The 24,928-nt window shown below is 32.4% G+C and overlaps 3 protein-coding genes across 3 annotated transcripts; 1 reads left to right on the top strand and 2 right to left on the bottom strand.

The window, feature by feature from the left end:
* The first annotated feature begins 3,365 nt into the window (after nt 1–3,365).
* LOC133780673 (transcription repressor OFP7) lies at nt 3,366–4,709 on the top strand. The gene has a single exon (XM_062220263.1). The coding sequence runs from the start codon at nt 3,444–3,446 to the stop codon at nt 4,599–4,601; it is 1,158 nt and encodes a 385-aa protein (XP_062076247.1). The 5' UTR covers nt 3,366–3,443; the 3' UTR covers nt 4,602–4,709.
* Nucleotides 4,710–7,845: 3,136 nt separating this feature from the next.
* Nucleotides 7,846–11,412, bottom strand: LOC133812599 (uncharacterized). The gene is made up of 9 exons (XM_062246387.1): nt 11,147–11,412; nt 10,894–10,942; nt 10,680–10,768; nt 10,494–10,550; nt 10,279–10,341; nt 10,120–10,185; nt 9,383–9,469; nt 8,920–9,013; nt 7,846–8,614 (listed from the first exon to the last, which is right to left on the bottom strand). Exons 1-9 carry the CDS (start codon nt 11,249–11,251, stop codon nt 8,019–8,021), a joined length of 1,206 nt encoding a protein of 401 aa, XP_062102371.1. The 5' UTR covers nt 11,252–11,412; the 3' UTR covers nt 7,846–8,018.
* A 5,352-nt stretch (nt 11,413–16,764) lies between these two features.
* Nucleotides 16,765–18,448, bottom strand: LOC133812598 (small ribosomal subunit protein mL103 (rPPR7)). The gene has a single exon (XM_062246386.1). The coding sequence runs from the start codon at nt 18,278–18,280 to the stop codon at nt 17,069–17,071; it is 1,212 nt and encodes a 403-aa protein (XP_062102370.1). The 5' UTR covers nt 18,281–18,448; the 3' UTR covers nt 16,765–17,068.
* Between the last annotated feature and the right edge of the window lie 6,480 nt (nt 18,449–24,928).

The raw sequence follows: 24,928 nt of genomic DNA, 5'->3' as shown, positions 1-24,928 counted from the left end.
TAAATAATTAATTAAACAAATTAAAATATGATATTTTTGATATATTTTACAATGATAATTATTTAAAAATAATAAAATCATACATTTTATAACTTAAATAAAATTTAATTAAGCTTAAACTTAACATTATATTAAACATATAATATATAATCTTTTGTTGTCACTGTTAAATTCAAAATCTATAACAAACATAAACTTACACAAAAATAAATAACTTAATTAATTAAAATAAGATTTTTTGAAGATATTTTATGATAATTTAAACAATTAAATCATATTTATTTAAAAATAATAAAGGCATACTTCATTTTTTTTATTTTATAAATTTGTGTGATAGTTTGTTTTTTATCAAGTGATTAAAGCTTTTTTTTATTCATCAAATTCACACATTGCGAGATACATTAGAAACTAAAAATAGTTTATACATATATATTACTGTCTACACTGTGATTTTTTCTATTTTTATTTTATTTCTATTATTAATTTCTTTTTAAATATTATTATATTATAAATAAATATTTATATATATAGTATAGAACTATAATTTATTTTATTATATATATTAAAAACAGTGAATATATTTTTATTAAAATTATAAGCAATATTTATAATTTTAAAATTAAATAAATGTGCATTGTATATTAATTTTACTTAGTAAATATACATATCACATAAAGCATATAATCCATGATTTATATATCTTGTTAATAACATTAATTTTATGTTTTTTTGGCCACATTTGAATTTATATTTAACAAATAACTGATTTATGTATAATTTTGAATTGAATTGAATGACTAGTGACTGAGTACAACAAAGTGATCAAATTATTACTCCCTAGAAAAAAAAGATCAAACTACACCTAAACAATATTCACACATAGATTATAGATATGTAAATGTGAATGATATCTCAACTTTTAAACTAACCAGAAACACTTTTTTTTTTTTTTTGAAAGAAACTATTATATGTTACCAGAAACGCTTTCTTATTAAGTAAATAAATATTAAACATTTAACTTTTGCGGTCTTTTCAAAATGACAAATTTAGACTTCTGTCGGGTTTTGGATTTGACTGGGCTAACATCTTAAAAAATTGCCAAAGACATATATATCTAGCTATACATACATTATATATTCATCAGTATAATATTTTTCATATAACACACACACACATATATATACATACACACGCATGCATGGACCTTACAATAATAGTATATATAGTACTATATACTGAACATGTATACATTGGTTGTGTTTAAAGTAGATACCTTATTTGTCTTCACTAGAATATTAACAGAAGAAAAGTAAAGTCATGAGCGTCCTATATATTTGATCAAATATATTATTTATTACCATATTCTCATAAAGATTACCAATAATCTCTCTTGGATGATATGAAAGTGTAAATCAGAATGGTCCAGAACAAAATCCAACATTAAGATTTGAACTTTGTCGTGACTTTATTGACTTTTGGCCCCCGAAATGAATGCAAATAGAATATAAATCTGAACTCAGGTATATTTTTCTTTGCAGTATTTCTACTAATTAAAGCAACTTAAAAGAATACCACAAACCAACCTGTATACATTACCACAAAAACCTCATATATATATATCACTATATATTTTTGAAATTTCAATGCACACACACACATAAATATATATAATATATATGGTATATCATATACATATATGATCAAAATAAATGTACAGTACTACTCAGATCTGTATTCTCTTATGTAGACAAGGCGGCTTTTTACTTTCTTTAAGGTCTCATCAATTATGTCACAACTCATATTATTATAACATTATTATTAATTGTATGTGAGTTGTAACACACTGGTGAAAAGGATGAACTCTTATTATTTTAACCTATTGATTTGGGTATATTATTGTACGAGTGCAATCAGTGCTGCGACTTTAATTTTACTATATCAGTAACCCTCTTTTTTGCTATGGCTTTTTTAGTAACATGCACGATGTAAACCCTAAAATATCATACCTAAAATCCGCTGGATATATGTATATTTATATATATATATATATTTATATGTGAAACATTTAAAAGCACTTGAATAATGAGATGACATATATACATCGAAATACCGTTAATTACTAGCAGTGTTAATAGTAGTATATATATATATATTGATATAGTACAATAATATGTTGTTAAACAGACAGTTTAGTGACAAAATTTCACTTTAGAAAAGGGTTCTAATTGGATTTTGGTATTCTTTGTCGGTTCATAATAATAACATAAAACGATAAAACAATAATTAAGTGAGTGTTATTTTGTCAAAAAAAAAAAAAGAGGAGATCTTCTATATAAAAAAGTATGTAAATAACATAAATTTTTTATTTTAATAGTTTTTTTTTGTTAAATTTAACAAAATATTACAAATATTTAACAAGATATATCTTTTAAAAATTACAAAAAATAAACATTTATTAATTATATTAATATAAATTCAAATATTATAAATATCATTATTATAATAATATATAATACATAATCTTAATTTTTATTATTTACATTTATAAAGAAAATATGTTTTTTATTACTTCATGTAATTTAACTAAATATATATTCATATTAAATAACAATAAATATTATAAATACATTATATATAGGTATCGTGTGTATAAATAATATGACTGTGTAACTATATAAGAAATTAGAATAACATTTATCTTCTATATCAAGAGTAAATAAACTTTTTCTTCAATTATAAACGTGTAATTTAAATAATATCATGAATTTTTTATACAATAAATAGTGTAGTTTATAATCTAAAATGTTATCATATATTTTTATTTAAAAAAAAATTATAAATAATATTTAAGTTTAATTTTTTTTAATATGCTTGTGTTATTTATAAATATATAATATTATTTATTTATTTAAAATTTATAAGACAATTATCAAGACATAATAAATATATTTAATAATTTTTTTGTCATTTTTATATATAATAATTATTTATTTATCTAAAATTGATATAACAATCATCAAGACATAATGATAAATATATTTAACATTTTTTTAAAAATAATACTTTACTTGGATTAGTAATTATTTGAAGAGCATGAGTGAAAATATATATTTCAAAATAATAATTATATTTGTAAAATGAAATTCATATGTTAAAAAATATATATGTGTTAAGTATAGAAATATACTACTTTATATACTGGTTCTGGTTTATTTATTAGTTTTTCTCTAGTTATTTGCTGTTTTTTTTTTATAAATTATAACAAATAAAATAAGCATTATATTTTCAATCAGCTCAAGTATGGCATTTTAATAAAATTTCACTCAAAACTTAGTTCCTATATAAACCCTACTTTTCACACACAAAGCTTCATCCTTGGGCTCTGCATATTTTACCATTAACGCTCCCAGACAAAACTAGGTAAAACAACAAGAGAAAAAAAAATGTCGAAACGTTTCAGGCTTCGAATTTCCAAAATCATATTTTCGATCAATCCTTGTAGTTCCAAAGACCCCTCCAATCCAGTCCCATCTATCTTCCGATTCTCTACGGTCAACCCCACAGTACTACTTCCAGAACACCGCTCACACCCCGCCACCACTACCGGTGATAAGCCCCACCGTTCTTTCCTGAAGCGCCACGTGTCTGCCGCGTTCATGTCTGTGGGATGCTGTCGTAGCCGATCAAAACCCACCCTCTCCGACCACGACGACGACAATGTTGGTAGTACTAGATCATCACGTGACGAAACCTTCTTCCAGTGGGAGAAACAGGACAACTGGCACGTGATCGCCAAGGTCTACGACGACGAAGACGTCGACGTCGTCGTTGAAACCCCTCGCCGAAAAATCTACACTTCGTCAGTCTCGGGGCGTTCAGAAACTGAAAACGACGACGTTTTGCCTCCTCCTCCGCCGCCTCCTTCGTCCGCTGAAAGTAAAAAGAAGAAGAAACGACGGCCCAAGAAGAAAACGACATCATCAGCAGCTCGGTCTATACTACTCAGAATCAGCACCTCTTCAGCCGAGAGCGGACTTTTCAGCAACGAAGAAGACGAAGACGAAGAAACTGAGACGTTGGTTTCATCTTCTAGAAGCTTATCGACTTCAGACTCGTCGTCCGAGTTCAACACCCAGCTGGAAACCATACGCGAGGTCGCACTGGACCATAATAATTATCCAAGTAACAATAACTACAAGAGATCTTCGAGGAAGAAAAAGAAGAAGAAATCGTCAAAACGGTGCGTTTCGAAACAGGGAAGGAAGTCGTCATCGTCAGCGTCTTCGGCGGCGGAGAGCGCCGCCGAGACCACTCCTGCGAGGCTTTCGATGTTTCAGAGGATGATTCCTTGTACTGTAGATGGGAAAGTGAGGGAGAGTTTTGCGGTGGTGAAGAAGTCGGCTGATCCGTACGAAGATTTTAAGAGGTCGATGATGGAGATGATTTTGGAGAAGCAAATGTTTGAGGATAAGGATTTGGAACAGCTCTTACATTGTTTCTTGTCTCTCAATTCGAGAGACCACCATGGGATCATCGTCCGAGCTTTCTCGGAGATTTGGGAAATTTTGTTCTCTAGTCGAAGAGTTTCTAGAGCTCTTTGACCAAAATCATGAAAAGTAGTAATATAAAAGTACTTAGTAATTAATTAACTATATTAGTATTCATAATCTTGTAATATTATTTTACATATTAGTATATATATGAATGAAGTGCTTTTCTTCTATTTTCTTCTTTGTTTATGCATAATTTGACTCGTGTACATATACACACACGATTGTACAACTAACTAAGTCGTACCTACGTGAATGAATCTATCTCATGCATTTTCACGTGCAATAGTATACGTTGTTTTTTTTAACAACTTGTATTAACAAACCATTTCTGGGTTCCTAATCTTGTTTTGTAACACGATTAATTAGTCATCGAAATCCGTACAGTAGTTTCATTATATCTAATTTTAAGGAAGAAAAACAGAGAGTGTCCCGGCGTGAGACCTGGAGTCAATGGGACCCATTTTCAACTTCAACTTTGTTCCTAAGAGTCCGCGGTTTTGATGGACGCTGTCGTTTTGACTGGGAACATGGATTGAACTAATAGAGTTATAGCTAAGCTGGTTCGTTTAGACTCTGACCAATGATTTAGCCAAAACGCTTGATTATAATAATGATCAATCGTCGAAAAATAACCCCTACTTACTATCAACGGTTATGATTCATCTTGTGCACATTTTGGGTCCATGCGTCTGTAATGGCTTTTTATATAGTAAAAGAGGTTATAAACAATAAAGAAAATTGTAGTAGTCATATGGGATATTTTTGTGTGGACTGAAATGATTTCTTGTTAGGCTCATGCTTTCGACTGTGCAGTAACACACTATTTTTATCATATCCAAAAAGAAGAAGAAAAAACTACTTATCTAAATTTCGTTCAATTCAAACAAAAATAAATGAAAGGGGTTGAGGCGTAAGCGTGACTGTTGCTGTGTATGTGTAAAATTTCGTAAAGGTCACGCCAAAGTCATTACAAAATTACCCAATGTGGGGCTATGAAAGAGGAGTGAGTGAGATTTTTGGTATGATATATCGATATACAATAATGGTAGGAGTGGTAGTAGTAGTATAGTATGTTAAGTCTTTTACAGTAGCAGTAGTGATTTATATATATATATATAGTACTCTATTTACAAGTAGTGAAGAGCCTAGGATACATGTACAGAACAGTCTCTCACACAAACACGGTATCAGTAGTTTTTCAGAGATTCGTTTCCCCAAAACTCAATGAAACTCTCTCTCTCTCTCAGTCTCTCTCTTGTATTATCTCTTGAAGATTCTATCTACATTTCTGTCACTGTTGTTTTATCAAGCATGCTTAAAATTTCCTCAGTTATTGACCGTTGGATTGTCATCTATGGTTGAGCAGTATTGGGATTAATTACAATTACAGGAGTAGCTGAGTTTTTTTTTTTTTTTTGCAGTCATGACATCATAAGACAAAACTGAATCGTTTCCGTTCGGTGGTCTTTTTCATCATGCTGCTGAAACCATTCGCTTCTCTTTTATTTTCATAGGGAATTAACATTCGATACTGTTTTGAATCAAAAACAAAACTCTGCATTTCTTTCTTTCTTTTATTTGGATTATATTTTTTTTATATTGTAATTTGTATTATTATTTGTGTAGAGTCTGTATTTTTGATAAATTATTTTTTAGATTTTATATTTTGTAAAATTGTTAAAATAGAATCATAAACTTAATTTTGATAAAGAAAAAATTGAATATAACAACATATTTTTTAAGCAGAATGATTTTATTTTTGTTCTGAATTGTTAATTTGGTAAATTATTTGTGATTTTAGTTTAAAAATTATTAACTAAAATCCGGTTTAGAATTCTATTTTAATTATTTTATAAAATATAAGGTGTAAAAAATAATTTATCAAAATATATAATTCAAATAAATAATGAGACAAAACACATGGTGAAAAAATATATAAACCAATTTTTTTTAATACTTTTTAAATTGTTAAATCTCCATTATATTGTACTAGCATCTTGTATTTTGAATTTATTATTTTGGTCATTCTTATATAATAACATTAATTTATTTTAAAATTTGTGACATTTATTTAATCAGATTTAAAAATCCTTGGAGTTTGGGATTGAGAAATCTTTTATATAATAAGGCCCAGAATCCAAATGTACAGTACAAGCAACAATTAACGATGTTTCGTTAATTTCTTGCGTTAATTATCACTTCTGACTTCTACATTTTCTCTTAAAATAAAGAATAAGTTCTGATGTAAATTTGATCATACAAAATTTGTTTGACAGCGTATAATTTTAATAACACAGAGTGCTAATAAAATTTCTTCCATACTCTTATGTGACTTAACAAGTAAACATTATTCAAATATATTATTTTTTTAAAAAAATAGAAATATTGGCGACGGTAATACTAATTTTCTTTTAAAAGTTACACTTTAATAAGCAAAATTTATTTTCGGTAATAATACATAAATCAAAAATTTTTGTGCAACCATTAAAGGATATCCATCTGGCATATTTTTATATTCGTAAGTTTAAGTATTAAAGTGTAACTTTTAAAATGATTTAGATATTCGCCGCCAATATCCCTAAATTATTTATATACTATAAAAATTATTTTAAATTTCAAAAAAATTTAAAATATTATTAAAAACTAATTAATAATATAGATTTTGGGATGATTTTGAGTTTCAATTTTAATTTGAGTTGTTTCGAATTTGCATATTTTAGTTTTTGATATTTTTTATGATTTATATAATATTTAAATAATTTAGTATAAAATCATCCCAAAATACATATGTACCATGTGGCAGATAACAAACAGTGAGAAATAACGGTTGCAACAAAATTATAGATTTAAGTATTACTGCCAAAAAAATTTAGTATTAAAGTGTAACTTTTAAAAAAAATTGAGTATTATCGCTGTCAATTAAACTAATAAAAATGTGCCACATGGTTACTTAACTGACCGTCAACAATGAGTACTAACCGTTGTACCAAAATTATAGATTTAGTACTATTACCGAAAAAATCTAAGTATTATCACTACTAATATTTCCAAAAATATTATAATTTTTCAATAAAATCAAATATATCAATATAATATGGGAATGCAAAAGAGAGGATTTCATTTGAGCTCCCCTATTCATACTCAAGTTAGATATACAATCTCTCGCTATAGCAACTGTTGACGGGAACAAAAATTTACCAACTCTTGGAGAAATTAATGGACCAGTTTCACGACTAAAGAAAGTTTTGAAAGAAAATAGATTTAAATCTACAAAAACATGCTGGCAGAAATATATGTTAAAAGTTCTCAAACTGGCATTAGAAAAATTAAAAGAACATATATCAGCTCTTCTAATGTCCCTCTCAAATTGTTTAGTAGCCACAAGTATAGAAATATAAAACTATGCTACAATAAGCAACAAAAAAGAACAAGGGGGATTCAAAACAACAGCAGACTAGATTAGGATCAATTCGAAGGAGGTGGTGGTGGGAGGTTATTAGGAGGGGGAGGGGGAGGAATTAATCCCTGAGGCATATGAGGAGGCCTTTGTTGTGGCGGTGGTGGTAGCCGCCAATTCTGCGGTTGACCTCCCATTGGATGTGGTTGTTGTTGACCTCCCATGGGATGGGGTTGTTGTGGACCTCCCATGGGTTGTTGGCCTCCCATTCCCATGGGTGGTGGTGGAAGAGGCCTTTGAGGAAGTTGAACTCCCTGTTGTGGTGGGGGTGGCATGTTTGGAGGAGGTCTATATTGCTGCTGGACTGGAGGTGGGTGCATCATGGGTGGTGGAAGACCTTGGCCAGGTTGCTGTGGCTGACCCTGCCAAACTTGTTGTCCTGGTACTTGCATGTGTTGGAAAGCCAAACCTTGCGGTGGTGGCGGTGGACGCATGGAAGGAATTGGACCAGGAGGAACAGCACCATTGGCAAAGGGCCGTGGAGGCACTGGAGCGCCCATACCACCATTGACTTGAGGTCCATTTGGAAGCGTTGGAGGTCCACTGGCAAACAGTGTGTGAGGCCTGCTCTTTGAAGTAGGATTGCTAGCAGCCAAAACTCTCTCTGCCAGAAGGTAATGTCCAAAAATATAATAATTATTATTAAATCCTGTCAACTGATATGATATCACCACAACTCTTAGCAGCTCTCTGACAGGTGACTTTTTGAAAGAAAGAAAAAAAACTAAACAAAACAAGGCAGATCCATGGCCAGGTGACACAAGGAAAAAAAAAACTTCATGCATAGAGTGCCAATATAATGAAAGGTCGGTTAGCATTCCTATCAAAATGGTCTGATTAATTGCATAAATATGGTGAAAAGATGCAAACAGAAGTACCATGTATCTTACAGGGAAAAAAGAAACTGACCTGCTGGAGTACCATGACGCTCTCCCTTAGTGTCCTTCTTATAGGCATAGGAAACTGTTATTTGACGGTTGCAAAGATATTGGCCATTCATTGCCTGTAACAAACAAAGGATTAAGTCTTGGACTGTATATACATGGTCATCACAGTTGAGAAGAAAATATATGACAAGCATTAAGAATAAAAAGAAAAATAATACGGCTAATCCATATGCGTTAACTTTGAAAACAGAACAAGATAGTGCATCTATCCCGAAAAGGACTAGAGCGAGACCAAAATCTGGTACTCATGGATTCTATTTCAAATTGGTATTGACCTTGACCAATAATCCAATATAAATTGTTATATGTATATATATATTGGGTTGTTTGTTGAAAATTAGTCACATAAAACCAACTAATCATATCCAAGTCATTTAATTCACAAGCTGATTTTTAAAAACATTGTTAGCCCTGTAGCCACATACCTCAATAGCTGCATCAGATGCTTCGAAAGAATCATAACTAATAAAACCAAAACCACGAGAATTTCCTGTGTCTGGATCTCTCATAATCTGGAAAAGAGAAGTACCATTTATTAGACCCAGTTTAATTGATTACATCTATACCATGCCTGGCTACAAATGAATGCAAAAACTAATAAATTTGAATTTGGAATAACACCATTCTAAGCATTTCATTGATAAAAATTGTATTAATTTAATTGTTTCTCTCTTTCTCTCAGAGAGTAATTGAGTGCAGTCAACGATCACTGATTAAAGAGAATAATGAGGATAAACAACTTCATACCTACAATTACAAAAGCATATGATGTACAGAGCAACCTGCCAATTAAGTAAAAAACATATGCATTAAACTTTCAACCAGCCCATATGTATTTTGTTTGATTATCACACTGTTGAGACAAGACTGGAGGTCATTTTATTCTATGGTAAGATGCAATGGGCAGCAATCCATATCTTGAAATTTGAAAAGATTAACCTAAATAAAAATAAGGCCATTTCCATTACATCACATGAACAAGCAAGTCGATCAATAGTTTCGTGCTGCATGTTCTAATAGTTCGAATAATACATCAAACATTTATTCACACTAATTTGCAAAAAAATTCTTGAACACAATAATATCTGTGTCTATCCATTTTATTTTCTTCTTTTCAAAGAAAATGAGAAGCTCCACTAAGAACTAAAGTCATATGCAGTACCTTTGGATTTGTGACAATGACTCCAAAAGCACTAAAAGTATCATAAAGAAGTTTCTCATCCACATCCTGCCAGAAAAAATAAGGATCTGTTACAAACTCAAACATCATGATATATAATCCACTTTAATTTAGATTTCTGATAGTGTCGAAGTAACTTACAGGATCAAGATTTCCGATGAAGAGGTTAGCTCCCACATCCAAGCTCTTTTTATCTTGTGATGCCTAAAATCATACAAATCACACAATCTATCACAGTCACACAAATACATATAATACATTAGCTATTCATCATTTATAACTTATTGAATAATTTTCTATACATTCATACAAAAGTAAAAGGCACGAGTGCTCTTTGGAGTTAAAAAAACAAATACCTTATTTACACGTATTGGCTTCCCATAAAGCTTAATCATATTAAGCACCTTGATTGCCTGTACAATTGTAGCAAAATATAATGAAAATAAGGTTCTGAACTACAACCAGATATAAATGAAAGTTGAGCAAGTCTCGGCATAAACATAAAAAATCTCATAAAGCGAAGTAGTATTGAAATCACTCACGTAGTCCGCATCTTCTTCACTTCGAAATTCCACAAATCCATATCCTTGATGAAGATTAGTAACTCTATCTTTGGGAACGTACACATTAACTGAAACAAAAAAGAATAAAACCCTTTAAATTCCTACACAAGGCTAGTACTAATCTATTCCAAAACAAAAGCCCATTTCAGTAAAATGATATCTAATTACTTAGAAAGAGAAGGAAATGGCGTACCAACAGGACCAGCTTGAACGAATAACTCCCATAGTAACTCCTCCGAAACCTGCAATTAAACAACGAAGAAAACTATATGAACTTGCAATGAACAAGAATTGTAGATATGAACACCAAAATTTGAATTAAAAAGAGAACTAAACATAAAAAATTTAAACCCTAGAATCCTCCAAGCAGAACCATTTTATCATTAGAAGAAGAAAAAGCAGAAACTGATTAAAAAAACAAGAAACAGAAGAGTGTGAAAGAGCACCTGAGGGTCGAGATTGCCGACGTAAGCAGTGGCATCTTGGTTCCTCTCGGCCGAGTGTTGGCCGAGCAAGTTCGCTCCCACTCCCGGCGCTATACGAGTCGTCATGGCTTCGAGTGTGTTGGGTTATCGTAGACACTCACTATCTAATTCGTTTCCACAATCGAAGGAAAGTCTCTACAAAGGGACTCGACTTCTCCAGTCCCAGTCTCCGAAGGGTGTTGCAGGCTATGCCGCCGTTGTGCTTTTCGAACCAGAATTTTGATTGACTAAACTGCTGCACTACCACACTCTCCAGATGGTTGGCTCAAGTTGGGCCCTGACTATTGGGCCAAGTTTATAAGAGCCCATAACTGGACCAATTTTGACCGCACAAGATATTTCGGCAATTGTCCCTTTTTTTCTTTCTTTCATAAACATGGCTTTTATATCATTACTTTGCAAAAATATTGTGATTATTCCTTAGTATAGGAAACACAATGGCTAACTAACTAAATATGGGACACTTGATTAAGACTAAAATTATAGCATAAATACATTTTTATACAAAAATATGGGAAACTAAACCCATAAAAGTGAAAATTAAAAAAAAAAAGTCATAAAATAACTTTTTGTTTGAAAAAAAGCCATATTTTTGCAAACTTTATTACAAAACCTATATAAAATGTAATTTACTCTTTTTTTTTTTAGAAAATTACATGAAATATATGTTATTTTCTCTAGAGTGATGCTAGACACAATTTCTTTCTAGACACTATTTGTGCATACAATGATGTATTAATATTATTAACCGATTAGTCTATCAAAATAGTTTTTTCTTTCTTGTGGTAGTAACTAGTTACTGCTATCATTTTTTTTAGTTTTTCAGTAATCTAGTGGTAACTGGTGAACAAATTAAATGAAACATATGGTATTTTTTCTAGAGTGATGCTAGACACGCGTTCTTTTTATACACTATTTGTGGATAATGATGTGTCAATATTATTAATCGGTCACTACTATCAAAATATTTCTAGTTGTGATGTGATAGTAATTAGTTACCACTATCATTTTTTTTTTAACTTTTCTGTGGTGGTGACTGGTTACCACTATAAAATATCTTTTTATGTTTTAGTGATGTGATGGTAACAATTACCACTATTAAAATAATTTTTATTTCTTTTAAATGATGTGGTGATAACCAAATACCCCTATCAATATAACATGTTACACTAATAACAATCCGATCTGAAATTTAAATAAAAAATAGGCTACTTAACCTAAACTTGAATAAAAAAATAATAATAGATCCGAAATATACAGGTTTTGATCTTGATGGTAACTAGTTACTTAGCTTGATCTGAAGAAAAAAAAAATTAATAATGTGTTGGTAACCGGTTACCCCCATCAAAATAACATGTTACTTTAAAAATGCATATTAATTTTATGACTACGGAAATTATAATATAATATTATTATAATTAATTAATTGATAATCGTGTCCAACCCAAGTATATTTTCTAAAGTCACATCTCTGGTCTTTATTTATATATATATATATATAAAACAAATAAAAAAAACTTTAGTAGAGAACTAAAGCATTTTTGTTTAATTTGAATTATGATAATGCACAGTTGATCAAACTTCTCATCTTGCCTTTGGAATATTATTATATTAGTTTCCAAACTCTCCCTACCTTCCATGGTTTCTTGGTTCAATTTCGATTGGGAATTGTAACCCTTCCTCACTCACGAGTCATCACTGAAAATTATTTTGTTGGGGCTGTAGGTGTGTATAAAATCTACTAATTCAATTCTCAGTATTGCTTCAAAAATTATTAAAGAAGAAAAAATTCCCCAAAGAATTTTCAAAACCCAAAGAAAGAAAATCCCTGCACCTTTCTCCTCGCTTCCATTGTTTCAATTACTACATTCCACAGCAATTTTAGGATGATAGAAGTCAAAATTTAAGGGTAATTAACTGCATTACAGTTTGACATTGTTAAATATAATCATGTAAAACTCTTTATCAAGCTGGTTTGTTTTACTTTGTAAATTTTTTACTTCATAATTATGAAAACTGTGAAGATTGTGACTTCTTTCCTCAACTAATCAAAAGAATAGCAAATAAAAGCTCACAGTAGTCTGTTGTTTTCGGTTGCATCTACATTTTCTCTAGTTGCATCTGCGTAGACGCTAGTAAGTTGTAACAGACTAACTAATTGTTGTTAGTTACAGTTAGTTTCATTTTGTCTCTTTAGTTCTTGTATCTCGGCCATATATATAATTTTAGGCCTGATCAACCTAAGGGTATTCAATTTCTGAGAGTTTTTGGCTGAGAGCAAGAACTGTGTTGTAATACTCTAGTGAGAGAGTGTTTCAAGAGAAGTTGGATGAGTGTTGTTGTAATCTTGAGAGCTTGGAGGGTGTAATCTAGTTTCAGATATAGTGGATTTGACTTAGGCATTGATGCCTAACCTTGGATGTAGGATCAACCAAACTGGTTGTATCTGAACCAAGTATTCTTGGTGTTCTTTCTTTTGTGTTTTACTTTTGATTACTTTTGGGTTTGTTTAATTGTCTATTACTTGCTCTTCTTTATTGTTATTCTTTGTGCACTGTATTGGCTGTGTTGTGCAGGTCCTAATCACCCCCAACAAAAACTTATACGAGCACAAATTTGAACTTACAAAAAAATTATATTAGTGTTGAAGCAGTAATTGTGCTCTTTCTATTTTGGATGGTATTTGTCGACAAACTATGATTCTTCGATCTTTTTCCGGCAGTGTAAATGGCTCAAGTGATATTTACTCTAACAAAATGATATTTATAGAGCAAAAAATACTAAAAAGTTAGTTGTTCAATCTACTTATTTGAATAACCGAATTTCCTGCTAAAATATCTACGGGCTCTTCTACTCCAACCTAAATGTTTTGTTTTACTTGTCCCTAAAGTAACAGAATACTTGGGTTTGGGCCGAATATTTTGAGCCCAACAATTAGTAAGATCAAAAAATTTCTTTCGCCACGTTAGATAGTTGCTCTCTCCTTCACTCATATTCTACATAACATCTGTACTTACATTACATGTATGTTACATATTATTATCTTAACTAACAATAAAGAGCAAGCTCATCATATCAACAAATTGTTAAAAAAAATATGTTCTAGATAAGATTCAATGGAATTAGGCAACAAAACCAGTGCAGAAAAGTACTTATAATAACACCAATCATCATATATGATTCTGTTCATCTCTCTAAAAAAATATATCAAAAATCCTGATTGACCTCAGTTGAAAGATGGTCAAAATAATAATAATAATAATAATCCATTCTTCTGTATCTGTGCTTACAAATTCTAAACTACTAATTTGGTTGTCTGTAACTGCCATTTGGCAATATATTCTTCCCCTAGTTCCTTGGAATAAAGAAATACATACCTCTCCAAGAACCTCTTGTTTGAGATCTTCACGACTGTAATCAATTTTGGTTTCTTCTTAAACAAATTTTTCTTTTGCAGAATCTCCATAACCTCTAGTCGAGGTTTTAGTCTTTTTTCAATACTCAGTGTGAAAAGCTCTGGAAATCTAATTACGTACGATACATCAACATTGGCAGCAGTAGACAAAAAATTTACCATCTCCTTAATTTTCTTCTGAGGAATGGAACACTCGAGGATACCTCTTGAACACTGCCAAGATATCATTTTGAGAGGAGCCCAGTTCTCGAAATAGCTCCAATTTGAGTTCCCAGCTCTTCAAACTGATCGAACATAAGACCTGAGTCGCCACAAAAAAACTAGTTGAATTCCTACCAATACCAAGCTCTTCAACTCTCTTAGCGCTCTCTATAATTTTCTTCGGCTTTTGAAGGAAAAATATAGTGTTATTGAAAATGCAAGTCGTAATCTGAGACAAACTTACCCCACAACTCCTGAAAAACTCGATATTAAAAATCACGGTCTCCTCCAAATCGAGCTTCAGAAACCAAGTAGGCAACTTCAAATGTCTGCAACCAGGAGGATTTGAGCCCAACACCCTTTTGAGGACCGAAAGGTATGGTCGAAGTCGATTATCCAAACTTAGCCACAAAATCCAAGGGGAATTGGACACAATTTCGGCAATGTCAGAGTTAAAAAACCTGAGTCTTGGAAAAACTTAAATTTAGGCTTGATAGACTTGTCGACATTGGAGAAGAGAAATTCGGGTAATTTTCTTATCGTTTTCTCGAGATGGGGTTGGGAGAAACCGCTTTCTTGAAGGAAAGACAGAACCATATCAGAGCTTTGAGGATTTTTCAAGTAAGAAACTGTAGACGAAACTTTTAAAGCAGATTCTGGGGAAAACTTGTGTTGATTGATTAAGTAATCAGCGACTGCAACTTGGTATTCTGATTTTGGTTTTTTGGGTTGGTAAGAAGAGGAAAAGAAAAGTGAGACTGAATACCGGACTGGGGTTTTGTTTAGTTGAAACTCAGGATTGCTACTCACAGACAGAGAAACAACACGAGATATCATCTTATCTTCTCCCTTCTGTGAATTCTGAGCTAAAAGTAATCATCAAGGAAAAGAAATAACTTGCATTTGATTTTGATTTTGATATTGTTAGGACATTTAAGATTGAGATAATGTCGGGCGTACTATTCTTGCGTTGAGCGATGTCGAGAGAGGTCCAGGACCAGAGCTCGAAGCACCCCAAGCCAAAACATGCCAAAAGAGATGAATTTGAAAAGGAACAAACGAACCAACACAAATTTAAGATATTCGCTAGCAAAAACAAGATCTTCTTAACCCATTCATGTCGTCAAAACACAAAAATGTGCTTTATAATGAAGCAAATATGATATGAACATATTTGCAGTTGTTTTTTATCCAATCCGAAAAGCTTCTTCTTTCTTAACATCTCTAAGCTACATGTTTCCTTACTCATCCATGAACATTATTTTGTCACGGCTGTACGTGTGTATAAAATCTAGGAATTTTTTCATAAATATGACATTTTAGTTATTAATATGCAAAAATATGGTAATTAAATTTTTTTTTTGGTTTGTATGGACAAATTTAATTAAAAAAAATCAGATTATGAGAAAAAAATATAGCATAATAATGATTTTTTACAAAATTATAGCATAATAATTATTTTTTTACAAAAATCTCATAAAAGAGAATACATGTTTTAAAAAGCCATAAAATAATACTTGTAAAAAAAAAAAAAAAAAAAAAAGTATAAAATGTAATTTTCACTAAAATCTACTAGTTCAATTGTCAGTATTGCTTCAAAAAGATTAAAAGAACAAAAATATCGTCAATGGGCTTCTCCACTAAATTGTTGTATGAACGTGAGATATTTTCGACATCTTTCATCAACAAAAAAATTCAGCCATGAAATGCAAATGTCTTTCCAAGACCCTGCATCCCACAACACTTCCATTATTTAAATTAGCATAAATACTTTATTTACACGGCAATGTATGGATGATATTGGTACTCAAGCAGACTTTCTTGTAAAAAAAACAAAATTTAAGCGTAATAAACTGCATTACAGAACAGGGTGCATTTTTCTTTCGAAACCAATCGCAAAAAGTGCTTATTGGTAAGGCCACCGATGGCATTAACGTTACTCGAGTACAACAGAATGTATTAATGGTGGAAAAAGAATGTAATTTTTCACTAGCAGTGAAATGATGAAGCTCTGAACAGCTACAACAAAATGGCAGAATAAGCATTGGAAAAGGCTAACTCTGAGTTCCCATCACTAATAAAAAAAAACTAAAGCTTTTACACTTTTATGATAACATCATGCTAGTTCCAAACTTGCAATCACAGTAGTCAATTCAAAGATAAACTCTATATCTGCACTGCCTGTAGTTAACAATTCAAACAGATCATCATCACATGCAGTAGCCAGCCAGATTAAAGGAACGAATCCGTCAAATAATACTAAATACTCATGCAGCAGCCTCTTCATCCTCATCCGTAGCTGCATGAGCCTCAGAAGAAGCAGAAGCCAAACCAAGGCTCTCTTCAACTTTCCCCCAAGAAACCAAGACATTAGGAGGGAATTTCTTTTTAATAGTCCGGATCATTCCTTTCGCTTCCTTAATCTTCTTTTTCTTCACTAACCCCTCCACCAAATGTTTCAATGTGTTGAAATCCGGAATCTTATGTACCTGCACACTCTTCTTGAAAATTTTGTACCCTTTATCAAAATCCTCATTCCTACACAAATAGTATATCAAAGATCTAAATGTCGCCGCATTAGGATTACACCCATTTCCCTCAAGCCCATCAAATACTTTCTTAGCTTCATCCAACATCCCACTCTTGCAGTAACTAGTCATCAAGTAATTGTAGCTAATGGCATCAGGTTTAAGCCCAGCATTCCTCATTTCTTCAATCATAGCCTTGACAGTCTCTGGTTCACCGCCATGGGAATGCATCATTCTAACATTGTAAGCTGTAACATCAACTTCACAACCCTTATCCAGCATAGTATTCCACAATTTATCCGCTTCCTCAGCCTGACCCTTCTTGTACATGGCATCCATTATGGTCGTATAAGTTACTGCAGTAACCTCGAGATCATTCTTCTCCATATCTGCCACGATCTCAAGGGCCTTCTCAGGTGTACCCGCCTCGCAATACGACCGGACCAATATGCCATAAGTCACTTTATCCGGCAAAACGCCGTATTTCTTAGGAAGGTCGTTAAACAACTCAGGCACTTTATCAAACAGTTTCGAATGATTACATGCAGTTAAAAGGGAATTGAAAGATATTACCGACCTGGGAGTGCCCAATTCGTCCATTTGTTCAAAGGTCCGCATGGCTTGGTCGAACATTCCAGCTCTTCCGTACGATCGAATGAGAGTAGACAAGTAAGGTTCTTGCTTGATTTTGGGATCCTTTTTATGAGACTCGATAAGAGTTTCGATATCGGCGAAGCGTCGGGACTTGGCGAGGCGACGAATAGTGAGGTCCTGAGCATAGCGAGAGATGGTGGGAGAGGAATAGTGATCGGAAACGGAGGAGTAGATTTCGAGCGCTTTGTCTGGATCATACTCGCTTCGGAGCTTCAACTTTGCTTTGGAGATGGAGATTGCAGATTTGGCGGTGGACGAGAAATGGCGAAGATGGCGAATGGAGCTCGAGGACGACATTTTCTAGGGTTTCTGGAAATGAAATGATCCGAGCTGGGGTTAATTGGGGACAGGGGGCAAAGTTCTGAGCGTAGCAAAGCAAGTATTGTAGGGTTTTAGAGGTGGTTTTAGGTTTGAATACTTTCGCTGTCGTTTCAGTCATTTTATGTCGTTTACTGTTTTTTGTTTTGTTTAATGTTTTATCTTTAAAGTAAATTTCTTTTTCTTTTTTTATAAATGTGTTTTTTTTTACACAAGTATGAGCTTTCCCAAATCTATCACTTTTCTTATTTTCAGTTTATGAGATTAACTTTCTTATATTTTTGTATAATTTTTAAATAATGTAATATATTGATCTTAAGTTTATTTGTTTAATGAGTTTTACATTATACTTTAGGTAATTCTGTCATTTTTACCTCAATTATTAAACATAAACATGTAATTTTAAATATTTTATATTTTCTAATTTCTTGAATTATTTTATTTTTATTTTTAATACAATTTTAATTACATTTTTCATTATTTTATTTAATTTACTTAAAGAACATAACTTCTCCCACTTCTTCTTCTTTGATCCTCTTCTACGATCTTCTTTTTCTTTTAGTTCAATCTTTTCTTCTTCTTCCTTTTCGATTTTGTATGCAACGTCGTCTAATTTTTCTTCTTCAATAGTTTTCTTTTAGTTTTTGCACTACTTTTTATATATATTTTTAATTTGGATTATCACTTACTCATGTTACTGACAATATAGGTAATCAATTAATATAAAAAATGGTATTTGGTTGCTTTGATATATTTATTTAATTAGGCAAAAGAATATTAGTTTGCGCATTTATTTAGAAAATTTCATATATATATTATTTAAAATAAATTTTTAATAAAGTAAATTATAGTTAAAATATTTAATGTTTTCAAAATGTTTCAATTTTCTACATAATCTTTTATTCGGCGATAAATATACTCAATCTTTAAAATGTTGTACTTTTATACTTAAATTTTTTTTTTGCGATAAATATACTCAATGTTATTAAAATGTTAGACTTTTATAATTATTTTTTTATTATTTTGAGTAATAATAGGAAAATGAAAGAAAAATATAGAATTTTAATTATATTTTAAATTTTAAATTATTTTCACTTCTTTAATCTTTCTCAAAATAATAAAAAAAAATCATTTAAGATTTTAAAATTAATCAAAATAATTAAAACTTATATTTTTCCTTCACTTTTTTTTAAAAAACTTATATTTTAAATTGATGGAAAAATATTTTTAATTATTTTAAATCATTTTTTATTAATTTTAATAAAAAAATTTTTAATTTTTAATTTATAATAGTTATTTTAAAGAATAAAATTAAAAACTTATATTTTTCATTAATTTTCTTATTATTTCTCAAAATAATAATAAAAAATAGGTATAAAAGTACATCATTTTAAAAACATTGAGTATATTTACTGCCAAATAAAAGTTTTGGTATAAAAGTACAACATTTTGAAAATATTGAGTATATTTACCACCGAAAAAAAAGATTGGGTATAAAAGTTCAACATTTTAAAAATATTGAGTACTTTAGCTGCAATTTACTCTTTTTAATATAACTATTGGAAAAAAAACAATTATAACAACAAATTTAATAACTAAAAAATAATTTAAATATACAAAAATATATAAGTTATATTATATAATTTCATATAAATAAACGTCTATTTGCTGTTGTTTATACCTAGTATACATATATATTTTTTTGTTATATTATGTCATAAATATATACATTCTTGTTACAATATATATAGTCTAAAAGTATAACATCACAATGGTGATGTGAGACTATATGGATTTTTTAAATTATTAATTAATTATTTTGTTAAACAAAAAAATTAGAACAAATTACAATTATGAGAAAATAGATAAATCATATATAAATGATTCTAAGAAGTCACCTCACCTCATATATAACTATAAATAATATGTCAAATATTAATATAACTAAAAAAATTATTTTGCAAAATTGAGTTAAATCAATCGCCTATATAAATAAAATATTAATATTTTGACATATTACAAATCAAAATGAAGGAATGTACTTTACATATAGCCTAAAAGTATAACATCACAATGGTTTATAAATCATGTGGGACTATAAAGATTTTTTAAATTGTTAATAACTCTTTTGTTAAATAAAAAAAATTAGAAAAAATCACAAATTATGAGAAAATAGATAAATCATATGTAAATGATTCTATGAATATATTATTTTCACTTTCTTATTCTTTCTCAAAATAATAAAAAAATTATTTAAGATTTTAAAATTAATCAAAATAATTAAAACTTATATTTTTCATTCACTTTCTTTTAAACTTATATTTTAAATCGATGGAAAATATTTTTTAATTATTTTAAATCTACTTTTATTATTTTTAATAAAACATTTATTAAGTTTTAATTTAAAATATTTATTTTAAGGAATTGCAAACCAACACGAGTCTTTCCAACGTAATTTGTTCTCACTCACACGCTTTTTGTGAAAACTTCCTAGGAGGTCACCCATCATGAGACTACTCAAAGTTAAGAAGATGCATCTTGTTGGCATAGGTAGTACACATCAATCCATTTAAAGTCGTCTTCAACTGTGTAATCTCATACCTAAACAGTCTTAGAATCATCACACCTGACATTCCTCAGACGATGTAGGATTGCACCGTTTTTGACACGGTATTTCCTCCTGCGGATCATGGAATTTCGATTATCACATAAAATAATTAAAAACCTATATTTTTTTTTATTAACTTTCTTATTTTTTTCTCAAAATAATAGAAAAAAATGTATAAAAGTGCATCATTTTAAAAACATAGATTATATTTACTTCCAAAAAAAAATTTGGGTATAAAAGTGCAACATTTTGAAAACATTGAGTATTTTAGTCACAATATACTCTTTTTAATATAACTAAAGGAAATAAAAAGTATTAATACAACAAATATATTAACTGAAAAATAATTTCAATATAGAAAAATATTTATGTTATATTATATAATTGCATATAAATAAAACTAAGTAAATCCATTGCCCTTTGCTTATACTAGTATATATATATATTTTTGTTATATTATGTCAGATATACATTCTTATTACAATATATATATATGTTTACCGAGTTTTTTCAGAAACTAGAATCATCAAAGATAAGAGAGCTTAGAAAGTAATAAATAAAGATTATCGCACAAGGAGTTTTACGTGGTTGGGGCGTTAAAGAGCCTTAGTCCACGAGTCAATTGTATTATAGCTTTTTAGGAGCTTAAGTAATGAACTCTTTGAATTTGAGCAGAGTGTATGCCTCTTAGAGAAGAATTTCATCATTTTCCCCAGTGCACCACTGTTCATATTTATAGGCAAGTGAGTGCATTGGGCTTGGGCCGGACTAATTCGGGCCTGTTGACGCCGTTTTTCGTCAAACAATGAAAGAAGAGCACATAAACAATAACTGATAATGGCCAATTGAAATAAGACAATACAAACACACGATTTTTACGTGGTTCAGCAGTTAAATCTGCCTAGTCCACGAGTCTCTGTTATTAAACTCAAGATTATCTCTGAAAATTCTAAAGGAATGAATTCTTCAGAGTTTTCTCTCAAGGTTCAGAATTTTCGGTCCTTTACAATGGTGGATCGCCTCTCTATTTATAGAGAAGACTGAAGAATATTATCCCACATATTTTGGGTAGTTACTTTTTTTGTGAATACAATTAATGGTTTTGAATGCCTATAATCATATATAAAAGGAACCGTCCCCTGAAGACCAGGGGACGTATAACTGACCAAATAATATCCCACGATTCTAGGGGATTTACAGTAATAAACGAGGATTACATCTCGTATTTACGACACTTATAGATATTCAAGGTGGTTATCACGTATCTCTAAGGTTTTAGCCTCCCAGGTTTCCCGTCATCTTTCGAGTTAGAGATATCTCCCGAGGTCACATGGCTTTCGAGATCGTATGTGCGTCGAGCTCGGGACCCCTGATCCGAGGTCATCCCTGAAGATGAGTGCTTCCCCGGAGCTGCCTTTCGAGATCATGAACACTCCGAGGTCACCACATTCGAGGTCGTCTATGTCCTGCAGGCTCGGTATTTAATCCTGGAGCATATTTCCAACCTCGTGAGTCCACTTGTTTGCGAATCCAAATTTCGAGGTCATATTTAACATAGCTCGAAATCTGGGTGTAACATCTTGCCCCCTCAAAAGTATTTGTTCGAATCCTAAGAGAAGGAAACTTTTGAACTACTTTCTTTGAGAACTGTACCGTCACACTTTTGAAAATGGACACGCGTCAGCTGGGTATTGCTCATTTTTGGTACTTGAGTACCTTGGAAACATGCCCATGATCATCCATCTACCACCTTTTCGAAGCCATCTTGTCATTGATTCCCATCCGTCCGATTTAGCAAGGATTTCATTCAACGCCCCGGATTAATCCCCCCTTTTTCCATCTATATATACGAGACCCCACTCTTCATCTTCATTTTTACCTTCGTTCACCAAAAGCAAGAAAAGAAGAAAAACAAAACCAGATACCTCTTTATAAAGTTTCTATTCTGTGCATGTTTTCTCGGCCAAAGAAACAGAGAAACCCTGGTCTGTTCGAGTTCGTGAGTTCTTATTTGCAACCTCTTCTTCAATCGACAATCTCTCTGCAATCGCCATTATTGTGTAAGTATGCAATCTTCGTTTTCCATTTTGTTAGTTTTTGTTCATACTGTTCTTGCTGTGTATATTAGTTTACATCCTTAGCATGATATGATAGGAGGTTTTGATCTGATAGGTTCTTGTGCTTTCTTGACTTTCATACTGGATTTACATCACTGGTTCATACCCAGTTCTCATGTTTGAGTGAGGTTCCTATTTTCTGGGTTTTGAAATTTTTAGGCGACGCTTCTTGTACACTAAGTTTTCGGGTAAAAAACCTTGCCTTTGATAAATGCACGAAACCCAAGAATGCCTTTTCTGATTAACCGCCACTCTTTTTTTCCCTTGATCTTCGGGATTTTCAAAAAATTACCCACGCTCCTTTCTTTTTCGTGGAACGCACGCCCTGACCCTTCAATAAGGGTCATGATAGTTAGCTTGTTTTGCTCCTAAACCCCCGAGCTCGTAACTTCGAGCTCGCAACTCTTGTATGTATGGCCCTCACCATTTTTTCTTTCTCGCTAGATGTCACAGAATCTGGAAAGACGGTGGGGGCCGTTGCTGGCAATCCTTTACGAGCCAAAATCTCCGAGCCCAGAATCGATGTTCGCCCAGAATCAACGTCGGATAAGAGAATACGAGCTTGTGCGCGAGCAAGAGGACGTTCGAGCTCACTACCGCCGCCAGATTGACGAGGTCATAGAGGGGAAGAGGAGAGTTCTTCGGGAGGCCCTCTATCCGGAATCCTATTCAGGACCTAGGCCGATTCCTCTCGATCCTGCATTAAAGGTTACTGTCGCATACCATCCGGGAGAGCTCAAATTTTCACTAATGGGGGAACCTTCTTCCTCACAGCCGAGGAGAGAAATGTTTGAGGCCGAGCACTACTGGAGCTCGGTTACCACAACTAGCCAGATAAGTGAAATCCTGGCTTTCCACGGCCTTAGCCTGTCAGGTTCCTTGAAGTGTCGAGCTCCGGTCGACCATGAACGAAGCTGCTTCGCCCCTGGGGGCTGCGACGCCAGTGTGAAATACTCGGCCTAGAGCCAGGAACACATGAGGGCAGGAGCTCTGTTGCCCTTGAAGTCTTTTTTCAAGGACTTCACGGATTTCGCTGGGTTGGCCCCGTTCCAACTCAACACCAACTCTTATAGGGTACTGTCTGCCCTGAGGTCCTTATACCACGAGATGGGGTGGAAAGGACCTTCGCCTCAAGAGATCTTGTATCTCTTTTGTCTGAAAAGTAACCCCTCCCGAGCTCGGGGAGGGGATGGATTTTATTACCTCTCGAGCTACCCCAAGGAGAAGAAGGTCTTTGAAGATCTTCCCAATCATCTGCCTGATTTCAAAAGGGCCTTCTTCTGGACGGATGGTTTGTCCCCGTCTTGACACTATTCGTTCAGGCGGATTCGTAAGTATTCTTGTTACCTTTATTTCTGTGCTTGAGATTTTAGCTCTTAGATCCGCACTTAGTAGATATATGTTATCTTTCAGCCAACTTTCAGCGTCCCACTTCTGACGATACAATGAAGGAGCATAGAGAGACTCTGCTCCAACTCCCACACGGCAAGAGGTCTCTCCTATACCTTTTACACGAGGATAGGCTCCGAAATTGTGGACTTTTGGGAGAGGGCCAGTCCACTTTTGACTGGTCCAACAAAAAATTTGAACACTGGGAGCAGGTGCCCCTGCCCACAGGCGCCCTTCCTCCGAGGAGAGAAAAGAGGCCACCACTTCCAGTTCGCCTGAGGAGTCCGCAGTCGGGGAATGAGGCTAATGATGAAGCCTCGAGCTCAGATTCAGATGAAGGTAAAGTCCTCCCTACCTCGAGAATGTGGTCCCCCACCTTACTAAAACACATGCCCAATAGGTTAGTCTCGTGTCCACAGGATAGATACCACTTCTACATATGGAGTTGGGTAAATGACTGTGTCCATAGGTTTGACAGTGGGCTCGGGAAATACGACACCATGTATACCACGG

Source organism: Humulus lupulus, chromosome 1 (genome assembly GCF_963169125.1).
Source record: "Humulus lupulus chromosome 1, drHumLupu1.1, whole genome shotgun sequence".
NCBI lineage: Eukaryota > Viridiplantae > Streptophyta > Magnoliopsida > Rosales > Cannabaceae > Humulus > Humulus lupulus.
This window is presented reverse-complemented; position numbering and strand designations above follow the sequence as displayed.

Excerpts from the sequence above, each read along its gene's own strand:
- LOC133812598 (XM_062246386.1), bottom strand. The coding sequence starts at position 18,280 with ATGTCGTCCTCGAGCTCCATTCGCCATCTTCGCCATTTCTCGTCCACC.
- LOC133780673 (XM_062220263.1), top strand. The coding sequence starts at position 3,444 with ATGTCGAAACGTTTCAGGCTTCGAATTTCCAAAATCATATTTTCGATC.
- LOC133812599 (XM_062246387.1), bottom strand. The coding sequence starts at position 11,251 with ATGACGACTCGTATAGCGCCGGGAGTGGGAGCGAACTTGCTCGGCCAA. Across the intron at positions 10,551-10,679 it reads GTGAAGAAGATGCGGACTAC|GCAATCAAGGTGCTTAATAT; the intron begins GTGAGTGATTTC and ends ACAATTGTACAG. Across the intron at positions 9,470-10,119 it reads TCATTGTCACAAATCCAAAG|ATTATGAGAGATCCAGACAC; the intron begins GTACTGCATATG and ends TCTCTTTTCCAG.